Source organism: Panulirus ornatus, chromosome 7, assembly GCF_036320965.1.
Source record: "Panulirus ornatus isolate Po-2019 chromosome 7, ASM3632096v1, whole genome shotgun sequence".
Taxonomy (NCBI): domain Eukaryota; kingdom Metazoa; phylum Arthropoda; class Malacostraca; order Decapoda; family Palinuridae; genus Panulirus; species Panulirus ornatus.
The window spans coordinates 16,534,540-16,555,216 of NC_092230.1; the positions used below are offsets into that span (position 1 = coordinate 16,534,540).

General features: G+C 41.6%; 1 protein-coding gene across 2 annotated transcripts in view; it reads right to left on the reverse strand.

Annotated features, from left to right (window-relative positions):
- The window catches only part of LOC139749430 (sorting nexin-18-like), a 159,049-nt gene extending 147,532 nt beyond the window's left edge, over positions 1 to 11,517 (reverse strand). For both annotated transcript variants that reach the window (XM_071663277.1, XM_071663276.1), the window contains exon 1: positions 11,120 to 11,517. In XM_071663277.1, the coding sequence (XP_071519378.1) occupies positions 11,120 to 11,476 (357 nt within the window). In that variant the 5' untranslated portion in view covers positions 11,477 to 11,517. The remainder of the gene's footprint in view (positions 1 to 11,119) is intronic.
- Positions 11,518 to 20,677: the final 9,160 nt, after the last annotated feature.

Genomic DNA, 20,677 nt, shown 5'->3' on the forward strand with positions numbered 1-20,677 from the left:
TACTTACTTTCATTACTTACTCAATCAAACCACCTCACACCACATATTGTCCTAAGACATCTCAGTTCCAACACATCCACCCTTCTAATCCGCATAACCCTCTCTATAGCCCACGCCTCGCAACCATGTAACATTGTTGGAACCACTGATTCTACAAACATACCCATTTTAGCTTTCCAAGACAATGTTTTCGCCTTCCATACATTCTTCAACGCTCCCAGAACTTTCGCCCCCTCCCCCACCCTGTGACTCACTTCGCTTCCCTGGTTCCATCCGCTGCCAAATCCACTCCCATTCCAACTTTCCCAATTGACTTGTCCCTCAACCCTAGTGTACCTGATAGCCTTGCTCTTATTCACATTTACTCTCAGCTTTCTTCTTTCACACACTTTACCAAACTCAGTCACCAGCTTCTGCAGTTTCTCACCCGAATCAGCCACCAGCGTTGTATGATTAGCGAACAACAACTGACTCACTTCCCAAGCCCTCTCATCCACAACACTGCAAACCTGCCCCTCTCTCCAAAACTCTTGCATTCACCTCCCTGACAACCCCATCCATAAACAAATTAAACAACCATGGAGATATCACGCACCCCTGCCGCAAACCGACATTCACTGAGAACCAATCACTTTCCTCTCTTCCTTCTCGTATACATGCCTTACATTCTAGATAGAAACCTTTCACTGCTTCTAGCATCTTGCCCCCACACCATATACTCTTAATACCTTCCACACTTCTTGAATATATATATATATATATATATATATATATATATATATATATATATATATATATATATATATATATATATATATTCATAGTAAGTTCGGTCTATAGGTAGCTTTGAACGAAGGTTGGGTGTGTTTGTGGATGAGTTCAGGCTGTTGGTTGTAGGGTGGAATGACTCAGGACTTGCCTAGCAAGGGCCAATAGGCCTCTTGCAGTGTCCTCGCTTCATACGTTCTTATGTTGTTATCTCGTACCCTCCTTTCACCCTCCTGCATATTGAGGTCCTAATTACTCATAATCATCATCCTTCCATCTCGTTTGGTCTCCCCTTTCTCTTTGTTCGCTTCACTTATGATATATATCCTTTTTGTCAACCTCTCGTCACTCAACCTCTCAATATGTCCAAACCATTTCAGCAAACCCTCTTCAGCTCTCCCAACCATACTCTTCGTATTACCAAGCCTTGATTAACCCTGTGAACCAAGCGCCTCACATGGGACTCGAACAATGTCCTGCGTGATTTGTAAGTACCGATAACCACTACACCAAATGCAATTCCTGCTGAAAGAAAACCCATTGATCTATCACGGCACTGTAACTGCGTCAGAAGAGAGAGGTCTGACGTTCATTTGTTTGGCTTGTACCCGTGAGCAGCGAGATAACTTATCAACGCCTCCCCTTCATATCTACCAATCCGGACACTGCTGAATGGCCTTCCTGCACGGGGGTGTGGGGTGGAGGTGGGGTTCTTCCCGGGTGAGGAGGGGGGGGGGTGGGGTTCTTCCCCCACTACACTTCACCACTGTCCACGAGTGAACCACTAACATGAGTTGGAACCATTACCCTACACCGGTCAAGAGCAGATCAAGAGTAAAGCACCAGCCTAAGAGTGAACAACTAGCCTAGGAGCGTGCTTCTAGATCATGAGTGAACCACTAGCCTTAAGAGCGTACCACTAGATAAGGGATAAACCATTAGCCCAGAGGTGAACCACTAGCCTATGGGTGAACCACTAACGTAAAGGTGAATTTCCATCTCCCAGATGAACCTCAAGTTCAGAGGTGGATCATTATCCTAAATCTAAACCACTAACCCAGGAATGAACCACTATCCCCAGGGGACGGTTCAGTGTAAACTTTTTCCCATCAGTGAACTTCGAACTGAAGACGAGGGTGAAATGAAAGTGCTACCCCGAAACTGAACCGACAAACAGCCCAGAGACGTAACTATCAGTACAGGAGAGAACCACTGAATGGACAAAACCACTTCACTAATGAACCACCAGAGTGTAGGGGGTAAGGGAAGCCTTCTGTGCCATACGTTCCGAGAATGAACCACTGAACCCGAGACGAACCACCTGCCTTTGAGTAAACCAAAAGTCCTCAAGTGAATCGAAAACTACGGGAGAGTCTCATGTACCCCGAGCGTCCTTCCTTATGAAGGACAGACACACTCTCACCTCAAGTGCTATCTGATATAGACAAGGACAAGGACAGTGAATCAGAAAAACAAATTCACACACACACACGAAAACACACACACACACACACACACACACACACACACATATATATATATATATATATATATATATATATATATATATATATATATATATATATATACATATATATATTTTTTTTCTTTCTTTCAAAATATTCGCCATTTCCCGAGTTAGCAAAGTAGCGTTAAGAACAAAGGACTGGGCCTCTGAGGGAATATCCTCACCTGGCCCCCTTCTCTGTTCTTTCTTTTGGAAAATTAAAAAAGAAAAAAAGAAAAAAAGAAAAAAAAAGAAAAAAAACAATTTTTTCATTATCATCATACTTTGTCCCTGTCTCCCGCGTTAGCGAGGTAGCGCAAGGATACAGACGAAAGAATGGTCCAACCCACCCACATACACGTCCACACGCGCACATATACATACCTATACCTTTCAATGTATACATACATATACATACACAGACATATACGTATATACACATGTACATCATTCATACTTGCAGCCTTTATACGTCACCACCCCGCCACACATGAAATGACAACCCCCTCCCCCCGGCATGCGTGCGAGGTAGCGCTAATAAAAGACAACAAAGGCCACATTCCTTCACACTCAGTCTTTAGCTGCCATGTATAATGCACTGAAACCACAGCTCCCTTTCCACATCCAGGCCCCACACAACTTTCCATGGTTTACCCCACACGCTTCACACGCCCTGGTTCAATCCATTGACAGCACGTCGACCACGGTATACCACATCGTTCTAATTCACTCTATTCCTTGCACGCCTTTCACCCTCCTGCATGTTCAGGCCCCGATCGCTCAAAATCTTTTTCACTCCATCCTTCCACCTCCAGTTTGGTCTCCCACTTCTCGTTCCCTCCACCTCTAACACATATATCCTCTTAGTCAATCTTTCCTCTCATTCTCTCCAAGTGACCAAACCATTTCAAAACGCCCTCTTATGCGCTCTCAACCACACTCTTCTTATTACCACACATCTCTCTTACCCTTTCATTACTTGCTCGATCAAACCACCTCACACCCCATATTGTCCTCAAACATCTCATTTCCAGCACATCCACCCTCCTCCGGACAACTCTATCTATAGCCCACGCATTGCAACCATATTACATTGTTGGAACTACTATTCCTTCAAACATACCCATTTTTGCTTTCCGAGATAATGTTCTCGCCTTCCACACATTTTTAAACGCTCCCAGAACTTTCGCATCCTCCTCAACCCTGTGACTCACTTCCGCTTCCATGGTTCATCCGCTGCCAAATCCACTCCCAGATATCTAAAACACTTCACTTCCTCCAGTTTTTCTCCATTCAAACTTACCTCCCAATTGACTTGTCCCTCAACCCTACTGTGCCTAATAACCGTTGCTCTTATTCTCATTTACTCTCAGCTTTCTTCTTTCACACACTTTACCAAACTCAGTCACCAGCTTCTGCAGTTTCTCATCCGAATCAGCCACCAGCGCCGTATCATCAGCGGACAACAGACTCACTTCTCAAGCCCTCTCATCCACAACAGACTACATACTTGCCCCGCTCTCCAAAACTCTTGCATTCACCTCCCTAACAACCCCAGCCATAAACAAATTCAAACAACCATGGAGACATCACGCATCCCTGCCGCAAACCGACATTCACTGAGAACCAATCACTTTCCTCTCTTCATACTCGTACACATGCCTTACATCCTCGATAAAAACTTTTCACTGCTTCTAGCAACTTGCCACCCACACCATATATTCTTAATACCTTCCACAGAGCATCTCTATCAACTCTATCATATGCCTTCTCCAGATCCATAAATGCTACATACAAATCCATTTGCTTTTCTAAGTATTTCTCACATATATTCTTCAAAGCAAACACCTGATCCACACATCCTTTACCACCTCTGAAACCACACTGCTCTTCCCCAATCTGATGCTCTGTACATGCCTTCACCCTCTCAATCAATACCCTCCCATATAATTTCCCAGGAATACTCAACAAACTTATACCTCTGTAATTTGAGAACTCATCTTTATCCCCTTTGCCTTTATACAATGGCACTATCAAGCATTCCACCAATCCTCAGGCACCTCACTATTAGCCATACATACATCAAATATCCTTATCAACCAGTCAACAACAGTCACCCCTTTTTTTAATAAATTCCACTGAAATACCATCCAAACCCACCGCCTTGCCGGCTTTCATCTTGCATAAAGCTTTCACAACCTCTTCTGTTTACCAAATCATTCTCCCTGACCATTTCACTTCGCACACCACCTCAAAACACCCTATATCTGCCACTCTACCATCTAAAACATTCAACAAACCTTCAAAATACTCACTCCATCTCCTTTTCACATCTCCACTACTTGTTATTACCTCCCCATTAGCCCCCTTCAACGATGTTCCCATTTGTTCTCTTGTCTTACGCAATTTACTTGCCTCTTTCCATAACATCTTTTTATCCTTCCTAAAATTCTAATGATGCTCTCCCATCAGAACTCTCATTTGCCCTCTTTTTCACCTCTTGCACCTTTCTCTTGAACTCCTGCCTCTTTCTTTTATACATCTCCCAATCATTTGCACTATTTCTATGCAGAAATCGTCCAAATGCATTTTCTCTTGACCTCTTGCCCCATTCTTTCATACATCTCCCATTCATTTACACCATTTCCCCGCAAAAAAAGTCCAAATGCCTCTTTCTTTTGTTTCACTAATGATCTTACTTCTTCATCCCACCACCCACTGCCCTTTCCAATCAGCCCACCTCCCACCTTTCTTATGCCACAGGCATCTTTTGCCCAAGCCATCACTGCTTTCCTAAATACATCCCATTCCTCCCCCACTCCCCTTACGTCATTTGCTCTCACCTTTTACCATTCTGCACTCAATCTTTCCTGATACTTCCTCACACAAGTCTCCTTTCCAAGCTCACTTACTCTCACCACTCTCTTCACCCCAACGCTCTCTCTTCTTTTCTGTAAACCCCTACACATCTTCACTTTCGCCTCCAGAAGACAATGATCAGACATTCCTCCAGTTGCCCCTCAGCACAATAACATCCAAGAGTCTCTTTCACGCGCCTATCAATAACGCCCTCTAGCCATCTCTCCTACTTACATACGTATTGTCTTGGACAATCGCATGTTTGCCAAATGGCGTCCTAGCTACATCTCTTCGTTGTATATCAACTGACTTTATTACACGAATGTGTACTTAGGAACTTATCTTGTTTCATTTTCCCTGTGGACTCATAGGAATATACTTGATCACGCGCAAAATTGTGATCCTTTCCAACATTTTCTTTTCTTTCTTTCAAACTATTCGCCATTTCCCGCATTAGCGAGGTAGCGTTAAGAACAGAGGACTGGGCCTTGAGGGAATACCCTCACCTGGCCCAATTCTCTGTTCCTTCTTTTGGAAAATTAAAAAAAAAACGAGAGGGGAGGATTTCCAGCCCCCCGCTCCCTCCCCTTTTAGTCGCCTTCTACGACACGCAGGGAATACGTGAGAAGTATTCTTTCTCCCCTATCCCCAGGGATATATATATATATATATATATATATATATATATATATATATATATATATATATATATATATATATATATATATATATGTATGTGTGTGTAACAGGTACATCCAACATTGGAAAAGGAAACAAGAAATAGAAGAGCCAATATAATTCGGTTGAGTCTATGACCCTGTTCGGCCGACTGAAATGAACAGACAGACAAGGACTAAAATCAGGTCACATGACCAGCCACGAGGCTTGAAGGACAAGTCACGAAACCCAACCCTTGACCTAAGATACCAGACATATGACCTACCCACTGACCTGAGGAGAGGATGGAAATAATCCTCTGAATGACAAAAGCCATGACCAGGTCAGATGACCACTGCCCACATGACACGTTGAAATTAGGGGTAGAGCTAATGAAAGCAGATTCTACCTGTGTTATTATACTTATATATATATATATATATATATATATATATATATATATATATATATATATATATATATATAACCCAGGTAGAGGTCATTAAGCTATGATCCGTTACAAAAGTAAAAACGTCCAACGTATAAAGTTTGAGCAAGAGCAACGCGGGAGAGAGAGAGAGAGAGAGAGAGAGAGAGAGAGAGAGAGAGAGAGAGAGAGAGAGAGAGAGAGAGAGAGAGAGAGAGAGAGAGAGAGAGAGAGAGAGAGAGGTTGAAAGGCAATCAGCTGTAGAAACGAGAGACTGTTGACACCAGCGGCAGACCTTCCCGCCCTCCGGGGACGCCCACGACCTGATACCCGCAGCAGTCACCTGATAAGGCGAGATATGCACGGATCAAGGCTCCTCGATGTATTGTAGGCGCAGCAATCACAGATAAGATGTGTTTTGTACGCCAGACACAAACAAGAAGTTGCAATCTGTGCACCAGACACACAAATGCAGGTGTATTCCATGCACCTGTCACAGATAAGGTGTATTCTGTGCACCAGACATACAGATGCAGGTGTATTTCATGCACCTATCACAGATAAAGTGCATTCTGTGCACCAGACACAAACAAGGTGTAATCTGTGCACCAGACACAGTGCAGGTGTATTACATGAAACTGACACAGATTGGTGTATTCTATGCAGTTACAGATAAGGTGCATTCTGTACATCAGACACACAAAAGAGGTGTATTCTATGCACCAGACCACATATGCGGGTTTACTTTATGCACCAGTCACAGATAAGGTGTATTCTGTGCACCAGACACACAAAAGAGGTGTATTCTATGCATCAGACACACAGATACATTCTATGCACCTGACACTAAGAAACATGCTTATTCTGTCTATTAGAAGCAGACAAGCTGGTGTATTCTATGCACCAAAATCAAAGATGCAGGTATATTCTGTGCACAAGACACAGAACAGGCGAATTCTATAACCCAGTTACAGAAAAAGTGTATTCTATGCATTAGACACAGACAGGTGTTTTCTGTGCACCAGACACAGAGAAGCAGGTGTACACCAGACATAGAGAAGTAAGTGTACTCAGCGCAAATTACAGAAAAGCAGGGATACTTTATGCACCAGACACAGAGAGAGAAGGTATTATCTATGCAGCAGACTCAAAGAGGCAGGAAAATTCTAAGCACAAAACACAAAAAGGGCGTACTCTCTGTACTAGACATAGAAACAGGTGTATGCTATGCACCAAACATTGGAAAAACAGATATATTCTATACAGCAGACACGGAGAAGCTGGTATATTCTACGCACTAGATACACAGAAGGTGTATTCTGTAAATCAGACACAAAGAAGTGGGCATATCTTATGCAACAGACACAGAGAAACAGGTGTATTCTTTGCCCCAAACACAGACAACAGGTACAGTTTATGCAGCAGACACAGACAACCAGGTAAATTCTGTTCACTAGACACAGAGAAGCAGTTATGTTTTAAGAAACAGACAGAGAAGCTGGCACATTCTTTGTTCTAGACAGAGAGAAGCGGGCACATTCTTTGCTCCAGACACAAAGAAACAGTTATGTTTCATGTACCAGACAAAGACCATCAGGTATGTTCTTTACACCAGATATATAGAAGGCTTACTGTTTACCAGACACAGAAAAGCAGGTATATTCTATGCACTAGATACATAGAAGAGGGTATATTCGTTTACCAGACAGAAAAGCATGTATATTCTATGAACCAGATACGCAGAAGGTATATTCTATAGAGGAGACACATATAAGTAGTTACATTCTATACAGCAGACACAGAGAGGCAGGTTTATTATATGCAGCAGACACAGAGACTTAATTCTTATGCGCCATACACAGTAGATATAATCATGCATCAGACACAAAGATGCGGAAGGTATATTCTATGCAACATACACAAAGCAGATATATTCTATGCCGTAGACATAAAGAAGCAGGTATATTCTGTGCACTAGATGCAGAGAAGAATTAGCCTACGCAGCAGACACAGCGAAGCAGGTATATTCTATGCAGCGGACACAGAGAAGCAGATACTATCTAAGCATTTGACACAGAGAAGGAAGTATATCCTTAGCAGCAGATACAGCGCGGACCAGACGCGGACAAACAGGTATAGTCTATGCACCATTCACAGGGAAGCAGGTGTATCCTATGCACCAGACACAGACTAACAGACGTCGCATTAATGAGAGAATACTCTACTGGGACAGTGCGATAACTCTGAAACACTACGTTAATTTCTCACCAGTGTAGTTGTTACTATGTTGAGCGAGCCCATATTTTGTTTAGCAGACCAAGATTCTTCGTCAGCAGTGACAGATATATTCTCCTCATCCTGCATACACAACACACGGCGCACGATCAAATACAATTTCCTTGACACTCACATTCAAAATGCTTCTACCACTAAACTGTTCGAAACATTTCTACCATGAAACAGCTTGAAGCGCTTCTACCGTAAACCATTCTGGAATACTTCTACCATTAAACTCTTTGGAGCACTTTTACAGCGAAGCAATATGGAATAATTCTACCACACAACAAATAGGAATGCTTCTACCAATAAACAGTTTGGAATACTTCTACTACTAAACAGCTTGGAATACTTCTACACTAAACAGTTTGGAATACTACCAGTAAAGCTTAGAATAGTTCTACCACTCAGCAGTTTGGAATACTTCTACCATTAAGCAATTTGAAATACTTGTACCACTAAACTGTAGGGACTACTTCTGCCACTAAACAGTCTGGAACACTTCTGCCACTAAACAGTTGAGAATACAAAGGAATACAAAGAAATTCGAACAACATTGGGTTCTTTCGAGGCTGTTTGTAACAATGGAAGATATTAGAAACTCACAGATTAGTGTGGTAAAAAGTTAGAAGGTATTCAGATCATTCAAAAAGAATAACCTGCAAACTGTCACTGTGGCTATGGAGGTACAAATAAAGTAAGTCGTGGACTTGATGCGAAGTAGCTATCTAGTCTATTCTTAAATGTATAAGTAGCACTGCTTTCAACCACTCTAACAGGCAAATCGTTCCATATAATAACAGTCCAGTTGAAGACACTGCGCTTCGTCCCATTCGACGTAAAATGTTTGCCTACGAGTCGTAAGTGACTTGGTGGATCAAGATTATCAAAGCCTTTGATAATGATAATATACTTAGATCATCTCTTAACCTTATCTCTTTTAAGCTAAAGTAATTCAAGTCGCTTAATCTAATTCCACTAAACAGGCTAGAATACTTCTACCTCCGAACAGTTTGAAATACTACCACTAAACAGTTTCGAATGCTTCTGTCACCAAGCAGTTGAGAAAACATTTACCATTAAACGTATTGGAATATTTCTACCTCTAAATAGTCTGAAATATTTCTACCATTAAATGGAGGGGAACATTGGCCATTAAGCAGTTCACCAACCGCATTATAACTGACGTAAGCTGTCTAACCCACTATGAACATGTCGTAAGTTGTCTGTTCATCATAAGCAGGCTTTACGCTGTCTCTCCCGTCTGTCCCATCACCAGAAGGCCGAGTTGTCTGTCCCATCATAAACACGTTGTAAGTAATATTTCTCACCAGGAGCACACGTCAGCTGTCCCATCATAAACACACCATAAGTCAGCTGTCCCATTATGAACACACACCATAAGTCAGCTGTCCCATTATAAGCACACACCATAAGTCAGCTGTCCCGTTATGAGCACACACCATAAGTCAGCTGTCCCGTTATGAGCACACTCACCATAAGTCAGCTGTCCTATTATGAGCACACACCATAAGTCAGCTGTCCTATTATGAGCACACATCTTAAGTCAGCTGTCCCATTATGAACAACACCATAAGTCAGCTGTCCCGTTATGAGCACACACCATAAGTCAGCTGTCCCGTTATGAGCACACTCACCATAAGTCAGCTGTCCCATTATGAGCACACACCATAAGTCAGCTGTCCTATTATGAGCACACATCTTAAGTCAGCTGTCCCATTATGAGCAACACCATAAGTCAGCTGTCCCATTATGAGCACACACCATAAGTCAGCTGTCCCATTATGAGCAACACCATAAGTCAGCTGTCCCGTTATGAGCACACTCACCATAAGTCAGCTGTCCCATTATGAGCACATACCATAAGTCAGCTGTCCCATTATGAGCATACACCATAAGTCAGCTGTCCCATTATGAGCACATACCATAAGTCAGCTATCCAGTTCTGAGCATACCACAAGTCAGCGATCCTTACAAGACACCAGTATCTGTGGGACGGTCGGCCACTTACCAGTACGTTCGTGTGGGTTTGGGAATGAGGTATATCCAGATGAGGAATATATTATACATATACAAAAAAAAAAAAAAACACGTCACATGAACAAGGTTGCTCGAAGAACATGTGTGGGCGGAGGTGTAACAAAAACACCGATAAGAATGATTATGATAATAAGAACAACACACAAGAAGGAGTCTTCTAACTCGTGGGTTCCCCAGGGTAACCGTGAGACGAGCAATCATGGGAATAACTCGTAAAATGCAGCAATTACTTGCGCCGGAAACCATGACAGCACCACAGTTGTCACAGCGTCGCTATGTGAAAGCATTATTATTTGTTTCCTTTTTCTAAGCTGAACACTGCACCGGTTCACTCATTCCTACGGGAAAGCAAATTCGTTTTACTCCCACGATGCCTACTTCTTGTTTACTAGATGCATCAAATATATGTGCCAAATTTCTTGTTTCATATAACATAAAGTTACTCATGATATACACTGACGGGATATGATATACTTAGAACACCATTTTCTGTCCAGGGAACCCGAACGGACGCGTAGTTCCACAAATGTGCCTAACGGAGAGACGCGGACAAAGCCACTAACCTTGACGGAGGATACTCCACGCAAAGGGTGGTCGCTCGAGTCAGATTTGCTGATCCTGGGACTCTGAGGAGTATCAACAGCCTCTTTCTGTTGAGATATCCCGTCAGTAACATCTACAGTGGGATTTTGAATGACTTCCTCGGGGATATCTTTGTCGCCTTCTTCAACTGGTTTATCCTTATTTGGCTCAGCTGCTACACCTTCCACGGGTTGTTGGTCCACACTTGTCTTGATACAATTGGATTCTTCAAAGGTCGATTCTGAGTAGCGGGCACCAGCCGCCTCACATCCTTCGAACGTAATTTCATCAGCTTTGATATCAAACGCCACCAGACCAATTTTCTCGGTCTTCTCCATGTCGCAAGCCTCGCACGGAACTATTTTGTCAACCGTGTGTGCAGGTCACCTCCAGAAATGATGAGTGAATACCCGTAGCATCATCTTTATCAGTGGCTTTTGTTCATTGTTTCACCAATCACCTGATTTCACTGATCACGTGAAATCCGCATAACACTGAGTTTTCAGTTCACTGACACGAATCACTGAATATAATTAAGTTCACCGTAGTTTCATTGCCTCAGTTACCGCTTGAGGGAAAGTTATTGCTTCCTAAACGTTGCACACACATGAAGGTCGGGGATTTTACGTACAAAATCACATTATTACGTGAATGATCACTGTAAGTAGGGAAGAGAGAACGTACAAGACCGGAAAAAAATAATGATAGCAGCGCACGCATATATATGTGATGTAAGCACAAACACATGCACATACACTGGCTTGAAGTACATAAGACAGTGAGAAGCCTAGGATGATACTATGGCGCACGTTTGAGCCAAATACACAGTGTGGATCAACAACTTGGTCCCCTCCTCATATGAGGAAGCACGATGAACTTTTAGAAAAGGTCAAGTGATATGTGATTAGAAATGTGCCAAAATACGAGGGGTGAACAACGAGGAGAGGAGGGAAGGCATGGAATTGGCCTCATTAAGGAAGAGGTCACGACTGGGGGGGGGGGGGGGGGGGGGCTAGGGAAGATATTCATCTCACCCGTTTTCTCCAGGGGACACGGCCATGACCTGGTCATGGCTAGAATCGGTCACAGTAGGGGAGAGATTATCATAGTGTACGTTATGAGTTACACAGGTACACAAACCACTGAGAGACTGCAAGGTAAAAACGAGCTGGTCTGTCCTTACGCTGCTAAGATGCAGTCCCCTTAAAAGCACTGGAAGTAAAGAATAGCAAAGCAAACTCTCCCCATCCTCAACTCTTTCCGGCAATAAACTCTACGAGAATTAAGTAAAAAAAAAAGAAATACCATGCAGAGCTAATATGTCTGAATGAAATTTCTAGAGGAAAGTTAGAGGGTAGAATGAACGCGGATGTCATACATTCCGTCACTTTTTGATGTGAAGGCAATAACGATAAATTTTGAGCTCCAGCCTCGCAACTTACCGCGACTATACTCCTGATATGGAAGGATTATATAATAATTCCTTCTTGTTCCCTTAAAACAGGCTTCACGGGTTAATCAATATAGGTACGTAACCGAAGCATGGCCAAGGTGAGATTAGCAATTGAGAAGGTAGCATGATAACGCTATGATGATGTGTTAAAAGATTTATTCAACATAGGAGTGTGACAGGTGACGATCGAGCCTAATTTTGGATATATTAATTGTGTTACTCTGAAAAACGTGTTCAGCGAGCTTATCCCTTGCTTCGATAATGTCATTAGTCAAGAAATATTTCATGTAATCTTGATTAGCTCGGTGACTCGTACGCTTAAGTCCATTCCATCTCAACGACCGCACTGGTGCGAGGAAAAGTTTTCTGTATCGACACTTTTTAATCTTTTAAGGAATTTAAGACATTCTTTTAACTTGCCACAAAGCCGCCTCTTGTTAAGGGACAAATTCAAATCTCGCAGTCCGTCTTCATATGTTAATTACGTAAGGAAGGAGTCAATTTAGTTAGTGTTCGCTGAAATGCTTCTACTCTAATCAGGTGAGGGGGGCCCAAATCTGCACTGCATGTTCAGGTGGGGCCTAACTAGACTTATGTGTGAAAGTTTCTGTTAATAAATCCCAAAATCCTGTATGCTCTTTTGGCTGCTTCGTTACGTTCTTGGAAGAATCTAAAGTTATTAGAGACTGTGTCCCAGAGATCCTTAACACAAGGGGTGTCTTTCATTATGTGGCCCATCAATTCATAATGAAATATTTTGTTGAAGTTTTATGCTTGTAACAGCTGATATTTTCAACGTTAAACTGCACTGGCCATTTTCTAGACCAACCACTTATCTTATCTAAATCTAATCATCTCCTTCGTTATCTGCAAACTTAGACACTTAGACACTAAGCTCTACATCAATATCTATATATAATATACACGTAGATGAAAATAGTGGGTCCTAGAACGGACCCTTGAAGAACCCTACTAGTCACGGGTAACTAAGGTATTGATTCACAATTCATTACAACTTTATGCCTCCTATTGCAGACAGTATGAATTATGTACATGTGTATATATGTATATGTCTGTGTGTGTATATATATATGTGTACATTGAGATGTATAGGTATGTGCATTTGCGTGTGTGGACGTGTATGTATATACATGTGTATGTGGGTGGGTTGGGCCATTCTTTCGTCTGTTTCCTTGCGCTACCTCGCTAACGCGGGAGACAGCGTCAAAGCAAAATAAAAAAAAAAAATAAAATAGAAAATAAAAATATATTATCCCTGGGGATAGGGGAGAAAGACTTCCCGCCTATTCCCTGCGTGTCGTAGAAGGCGACTAAAAGGGGAGGGAGCTGGGGGCTGGAAATCCTCTCCTCTTTTTTTTTTTTCAATTTTCCAAAAGAAGGAACAGAGAAGGGGGCCAGGTGAGGATATTCCCTTAGAGGCCCAGTCCTCTGTTCTTAACGCTACCTTGCTAATGCGGGAAATGGCGAATAGTTTGAAAGAAAATATATATATATATATATATATATATATATATATATATATATATATATATATATATATATATATATATTCATTTATTTATTTATCTATCTATTCATTCATTATACATAATCGCTGTTTCTTTCGTCAGCGAGGTAGCGCCAAGAAACAGACTAAGAATTGCCCATCCACTCACATACACGTATATATACATGAACGCTTATATAAGGACATATACATAACAAATACACACATACACATATAGAGACATATACATATATACACATGTATATATTCATACTTGCTTGCCTTCATTCTTTTCTGTCGCCATCCTGTCCCACAGGAAACAGCATCGCTCGCTCCCCCCCCCCCCCCTCCCCTCCCCCATTCAGGGAGATAGCGCCAGGAAAACACAAAAAACCACACTCGTTCACACTCAGTCTCTAGCTGTCATATGTAATGCACCATAACCACAGCACCCTTTCCACATCCAGGCCCCATAGAACTTTCCATGGTTCACCCCAGACGTTTCACATGCCCTGGTTCAGTCCTCAGGCACTTCACCATGATCCATACATACTTTGAATATCCTTTCCAACCAATCAATAATACAGTCACACCCTTTGTTAATGAATTCGACTGCAATACCATCCAATCCCGCCGCCTTGCCGGATAACATCATCCGGAAGGCTTTGACGACCTCCTCTCTTCACCAAATTACTCTCCATGACTCTCTCACTTCGCATATCATCTTGACTAAAACACCCTACATCTGCCACTCTATCATAAAACATTTCTAGCAATCCTTCAAAATACTCACTTCATCTCCTCACTTCATTACTACCAGTTATCACTTCCTTCTTTTCCCCCTTCGATGTTCCCACTTGTTCTCTTGTCTTTCGTACATCATTTACCTATTTTCAAAACGTCTTTTTATTCTCCCTAAGTTTAATGATACTCTCTCACGCCAACTCTCATTTATCCTCTTTTCAATCCCTGCACCTTTCACTTAACCTCCCGCTGGTTTCTCTTATACATTTCCCAATTATTTGTACTCCTTCCCTGTAAGTACCACCCAAACACATTTTATTTCTCTTTCACTAGCAACTTTACTTCTTCATTCTACTACTCACTATCCTTTCTAATATGCCACTTCTCACCTTCCTCATGCCACATGCATCTCTTGCACATGCCATCATTGCTTCCCTAAATATCTCCCATTCCTCACCCACTCCCTTCACTTCATTTACTCTCACCTCTTGCCATTCTACACTCAATCTCTCCTGGTATTTCTTCACACAAGTCTCCTTTACAAGCTCACTTACTCCCCACTATCTTCTCCCCGACACTCCTCTTTTTCGAAAACCTCTACAATGTAATCTTTACCCTCGCTTCCACAAGCTAGCGATCAGACATTCCACCGGCTGCTCCTCTTAGCAGAATTACATCCAAAAAGTCTCTCTCTAATACGCCTAACAATTAACACGCAATCTAATGATGTCCATTGACCATCTCTCCCACTCACATACGTATACTTGTGTACATCTCTCTTCTTAAACCAAATATTCCCAATCACCAGTCCTTTTTCAGCACAAAAATTCACAATGTTAAAGGTTGTTGCTATGTTTTTATCATTCATAATGAGGTCTCTATTATATTTCTCCTGTCACACTCCTTATATGTTTCTTAATGCTATCTTTTGCAATACTCTCTCTCTCTCTCTCTCTCTCTCTCTCTCTCTCTCTCTCTCTCTCTCTCTCTCTCTCTCTCTCTCTCTCTCTCTCTCACCTTGCTCGAAGTCTCTCTACCTCTCTTCTACATGTGTTATATTTTGTAAGATTTGGGTCGTTGCCTCAGCTTTTCAGCTGTATAGCTTTATAACTTATAGCTCTAACAATACTTTAGGGATTCCATTCAGGCTTATTGTTGATTTTACTATTTCTGTCATACACAGAAACATATTTGTCTCGATGCATAAACTGCCCCTTAAAATATGTCCATGATTCCTCTGGGCATGAATCATCAACAATGAAACTATACTGCGTAGTGCAACTTAATAAAATCCACCTTTCTGCAATTAGGGATAACATTACTGCTTTTATGGGGGTGGGTTTTGAGATTTACATCACACCTATGCTATGATTGCATGCAAAAAGATGTTTGTCAAAACTAGTACTAGTGACAGAATTCCTAAGATGTAAAAACTAGATCGGCTCTATGACGATTTAGTAGCGAAAATTATCTTCAGTAAAGTCGATAAGTCTAGCAGATCTATTTCATACACCTGAAATAAATCGCCACTTGATTTTTGGAAATCAAAATCCCAGGCCTAGAATAATCGAATCTCTGTTTTATTACTTATAAACTCTCACATTTTTCTGTCTGACTAAGGTGTCTATGTACGACATTTATCACCTCCTTTACATTCTCCAGGGATCACGGTGACAGCTAGGTCTTAGTTAGAACTGGTGACACAAGGGATGAGGTCATTAAGTTGTGCATTCTCCAAGGGTCATAGTGACGCCGAGACAGACCAGGCTTTGGAGACAGGAAACGTAAGTAAACGCTAAGAGTGTTGTAGACACAAGAAACAGTGACGAATAAGTGGATACTGGTAAATAGCCCTCATTATTAGATTTAAGGGTGTACAACTCACTCTCAAAACATAAACATAAGTATCTACAAACAGATAAATATACAGTCTTATAGCGTAGTCCATACATGACTGAGGAACGTAACACGATACCAAGGGTACCAATATCCTGTGTAACCTAGGAATCTCCTTACATAGTGGTATGACAAGACATTATATTGAGGAGGAAATCCGGATTGACTCTATTTTTGCTAATTTCCGGTCCCAGGAGTCTATTTTGATTCGACTATTTTCAACATAAATTTCCTTTACTTTAAAGCCCATCATGAGTTATTCACACACACACACACACACACACACACACACACACACACACATATATATATATATATATATATATATATATATATATATATATATATATATATATATATATATATATATATATATATATATTTCTTTTCTTTCTTTCATACTATTCGCGATTTCCCGCATTAGCGAGGTAGCGTTGAGAACAGAGGACTGGGCCCTTGAGGGAATATCCTCACCTGGGCCCCTTCTCTGTTCCCTCTTTTGGAAAATTCCCTGCGTGTCGTAGAAGGCGACTAAAAGGGGAGGGAGCGGGGGGCTGGAAATCCTCCCCTCTCACTTTTTCTTTTTTTTTTAATTATATATATATATATATATATATATATATATATATATATATATATATATATATATATATATAGGAGATGGAGTGAGTATTTTGAAGGTTTGTTGAATGTGTTTGATGATAGAGTGGCAGATATAGGGTGTCTTGGTCGAGGTGGTGTGCAAAGTGAGAGGGTTAGGGAAAATTATTTGGTAAACAGAGAAGAGGTAGTAAAAGCTTTGCGGAAGATGAAAGCCGGCAAGGCAGCAGGTTTGGGTGGTATTGCAGTGGAATTTATTAAAAAAGGGGGTGACTGTATTGTTGACTGGTTGGTAAGGTTATTTAATGTATGTATGACTCATGGTGAGGTGCCTGAGGATTGGCGGAATGCGTGCATAGTGCCACTGTACAAAGGCAAAGGGGATAAGAGTGAGTGCTCAAATTACAGAGGTATAAGTTTGTTGAGTATTCTTGGTAAATCATATGGGAGGGTATTGATTGAGAGGGTGAAGGCATGTACAGAGCATCAGATTGAGGAAGAGCAGTGTGGTTTCAGAAGTGGTAGAGGATGTTTGGATCAGGTGTTTGCTTTGAAGAATGTATATGAGAAATACTTAGAAAAGCAAATGGATTTGTATGTAGCATTTATGGATCTGGAGAAGGCATATGATAGAGTTGATAGAGATGCTCTGTGGAAGGTATTAAGAATATATGGTGTGGGTGGTAAGTTGTTAGAAGCAGTGAAAAGTTTTTATTGAGGATGTAAGGCATGTGTACGTGTAGGAAGAGAGGAAAGTGATTGGTTCTCAGTGAATGTAGGTTTGCGGCATGGGTGTGTGATGTCTCCATGGTTGTTTAATTTGTTTATGGATGGGGTTGTTAGGGAGGTGAATGCAAGAGTTTTGGAAAGAGGGGCAAGAATGAATTCTGTTGTGGATGAGAGAACTTGGGAAGTGAGTCAGTTGTTGTTCGCTGATGATACAGCGCTGGTGGCTGATTCATGTGAGAAACTGCAGAAGCTGGTGACTGAGTTTGGTGAAGTGTGTGAAAGAAGAAAGTTGAGAGTAAATGTGAATGAGAGCAAGGTTATTAGGTACAGTAGGGTTGAGGGTCAAGTCAATTGGGAGGTAAGTTTGAATGGAGAAAATCTGGGGGAAGTAAAGTGTTTTAGATATCTGGGAGTGGATCTGGCAGCGGATGGAACCATGGAAGCGGAAGTGAATCATAGGGTGGGGGAGGGGGCGAAAATCCTGGGAGCCTTGAAGAATGTGTGGAAGTCGAGAACATTATCTCGGAAAGCAAAAATGGGTATGTTTGAAGGAATAGTGGTTCCAACAATGTTGTATGGTTGCGAAGCGTGGGCTATGGATAGAGTTGTGCGCAGGACGGTGGATGTGCTGGAAATGAGATGTTTGAGGACAATGTGTGGTGTGAGGTGGTTTGATCGAGTAAGTAATGTAAGGGTAAGAGAGATGTGTGGAAATAAAAAGAGCGTGGTTGAGAGAGCAGAAGGGGGTGTTTTGAAATGGTTTGGGCACATGGAGAGAATGAGTGAGGAAAGATTGACCAAGAGGATATATGTGTCGGAGGTGGAGGGAACGAGGAGAAGTGGGAGACCAAATTGGAGGTGGAAAGATGGAGTGAAAAAGATTTTGAGTGATCGGGGCCTGAACATGCAGGAGGGTGAAAGGCGGGCAAGGAATAGTGTGAATTGGATCGATTTGGTATACCGGGGTTGACGTGCTGTCAGTGGATTGAATCAGGTTATGTGAAGCGTCTGGGGTAAACCATGGAAAACTGTGTGGGGCCTGGATGTGGAAAGGGAGTTGTGGTTTCGGGCATTATTGCATGATAGCTAGAGACCGAGTGTGAACGAATGAGGCCTTGGTTGTCTTTTCCTAGCGCTACCCCGCACACATGAGGGGGGAGGGGGATGGTTTTCCATGTGTGGCGAGGTGGCGATGAGAATGAATAAAGGCAGACAGTGTGAATTGTGTGCATGGGTATATATGTATGTGTCTGTGTGTGTATATATATGTGTACATTGAGATGTATAGGTATGTATATTTGCGTGTGTGGACGTGTATGTATATACATGTGTATGGGGGTGGGTTGGGCCATTTCTTTCGTCTGTTTCCTTGCGCTACCTCGCAAACGCGGGAGACAGCGACAAAGCAAAAAAAAAAAAAAAAAAAGATATATATATATATATATATATATATATATATATATATATATAAATATATATATATATATATATATATATATATATATATATATATATATATATATATATATATATATATATATATATATATATATATATATATATATATAACATAGCCATCTTGTAGGAAAAGAAAATAGAATATGATAAAAAGAAGTGACAAATCAAAAGATATTCAGAGAGTGAAGGATAACAGTTAATCACCATGTGGCCAATCTCATATTTCTATTTTCTTAAAAACAAAATCTGGACTTCGGTGTATCTGTAGCACCTACACGCTCACGACTCTACACTGCCTGCATTCCTCCACATCCTTTAATTCTGTTACTTCTCTCACTCGATTAGTATTTCGTCTCGACACAGCTCCCTCAATAATCTTTGATTTGGACAGGGTATCTCAGTGGGGTAGACGAAATCTGGTCAAGTTTAATGCCTCCAAGACCCAGTTTCTGCCTATCTCTGTATCAAAAATACCATGTAACATTTCTCTCTCCTTAGAAGGTTCTGTAGTTCTTAACTTAATGAACATACTTGGCATTATTGTAACATCCACTTTTTCTGGAAACCCCACATTACGGAAATAGCTGATTCTCCCTCTAAGAAATTGCGTGTCCTGTCTATGTCAGAATTCCTTTTCTTTTGAACAGTTGCTCCAGCTATACAAAGGATAGATTCATCCTTGTATGGATTACTGCTTTCATATCTGGGGTGGTTCTGTCTCTACATCCTTACTTGAAAGTGTTGAGTCGAAAGCGGTCCAACTTAATCAACTTTCCTAAGCTAACTTCAAAATTTGACCCGCTTGCCTTACGCCGCAAAGTTGGTTCACTTTCCCTCTGCTATCGGTATTACTTTGTTTTTTGCTTCCGAGAGCTGGCTGCTTGTGTACCCCTACCACTAGCTAGACGATGTAATACTCAGCAAGCTGCTGCGTCAAATGATTACGGCAACGCTGGCATTTCAAGGGTGGACCTCGAAGCTTTGGAACTCTCTACCGTCTCATATCCTTCACATGTAGACTTTTGTCCGTGACTGGAGCCTTCAACGTAAAAAAAAAAAAAAAAAAAAAAAAGTCCATTAGCACCTAACAAGGCCCTTGGCGATGTGGCTCTGGCTGGAATGACCTCTGTCCCGGGCTATTCCACCGGTCAG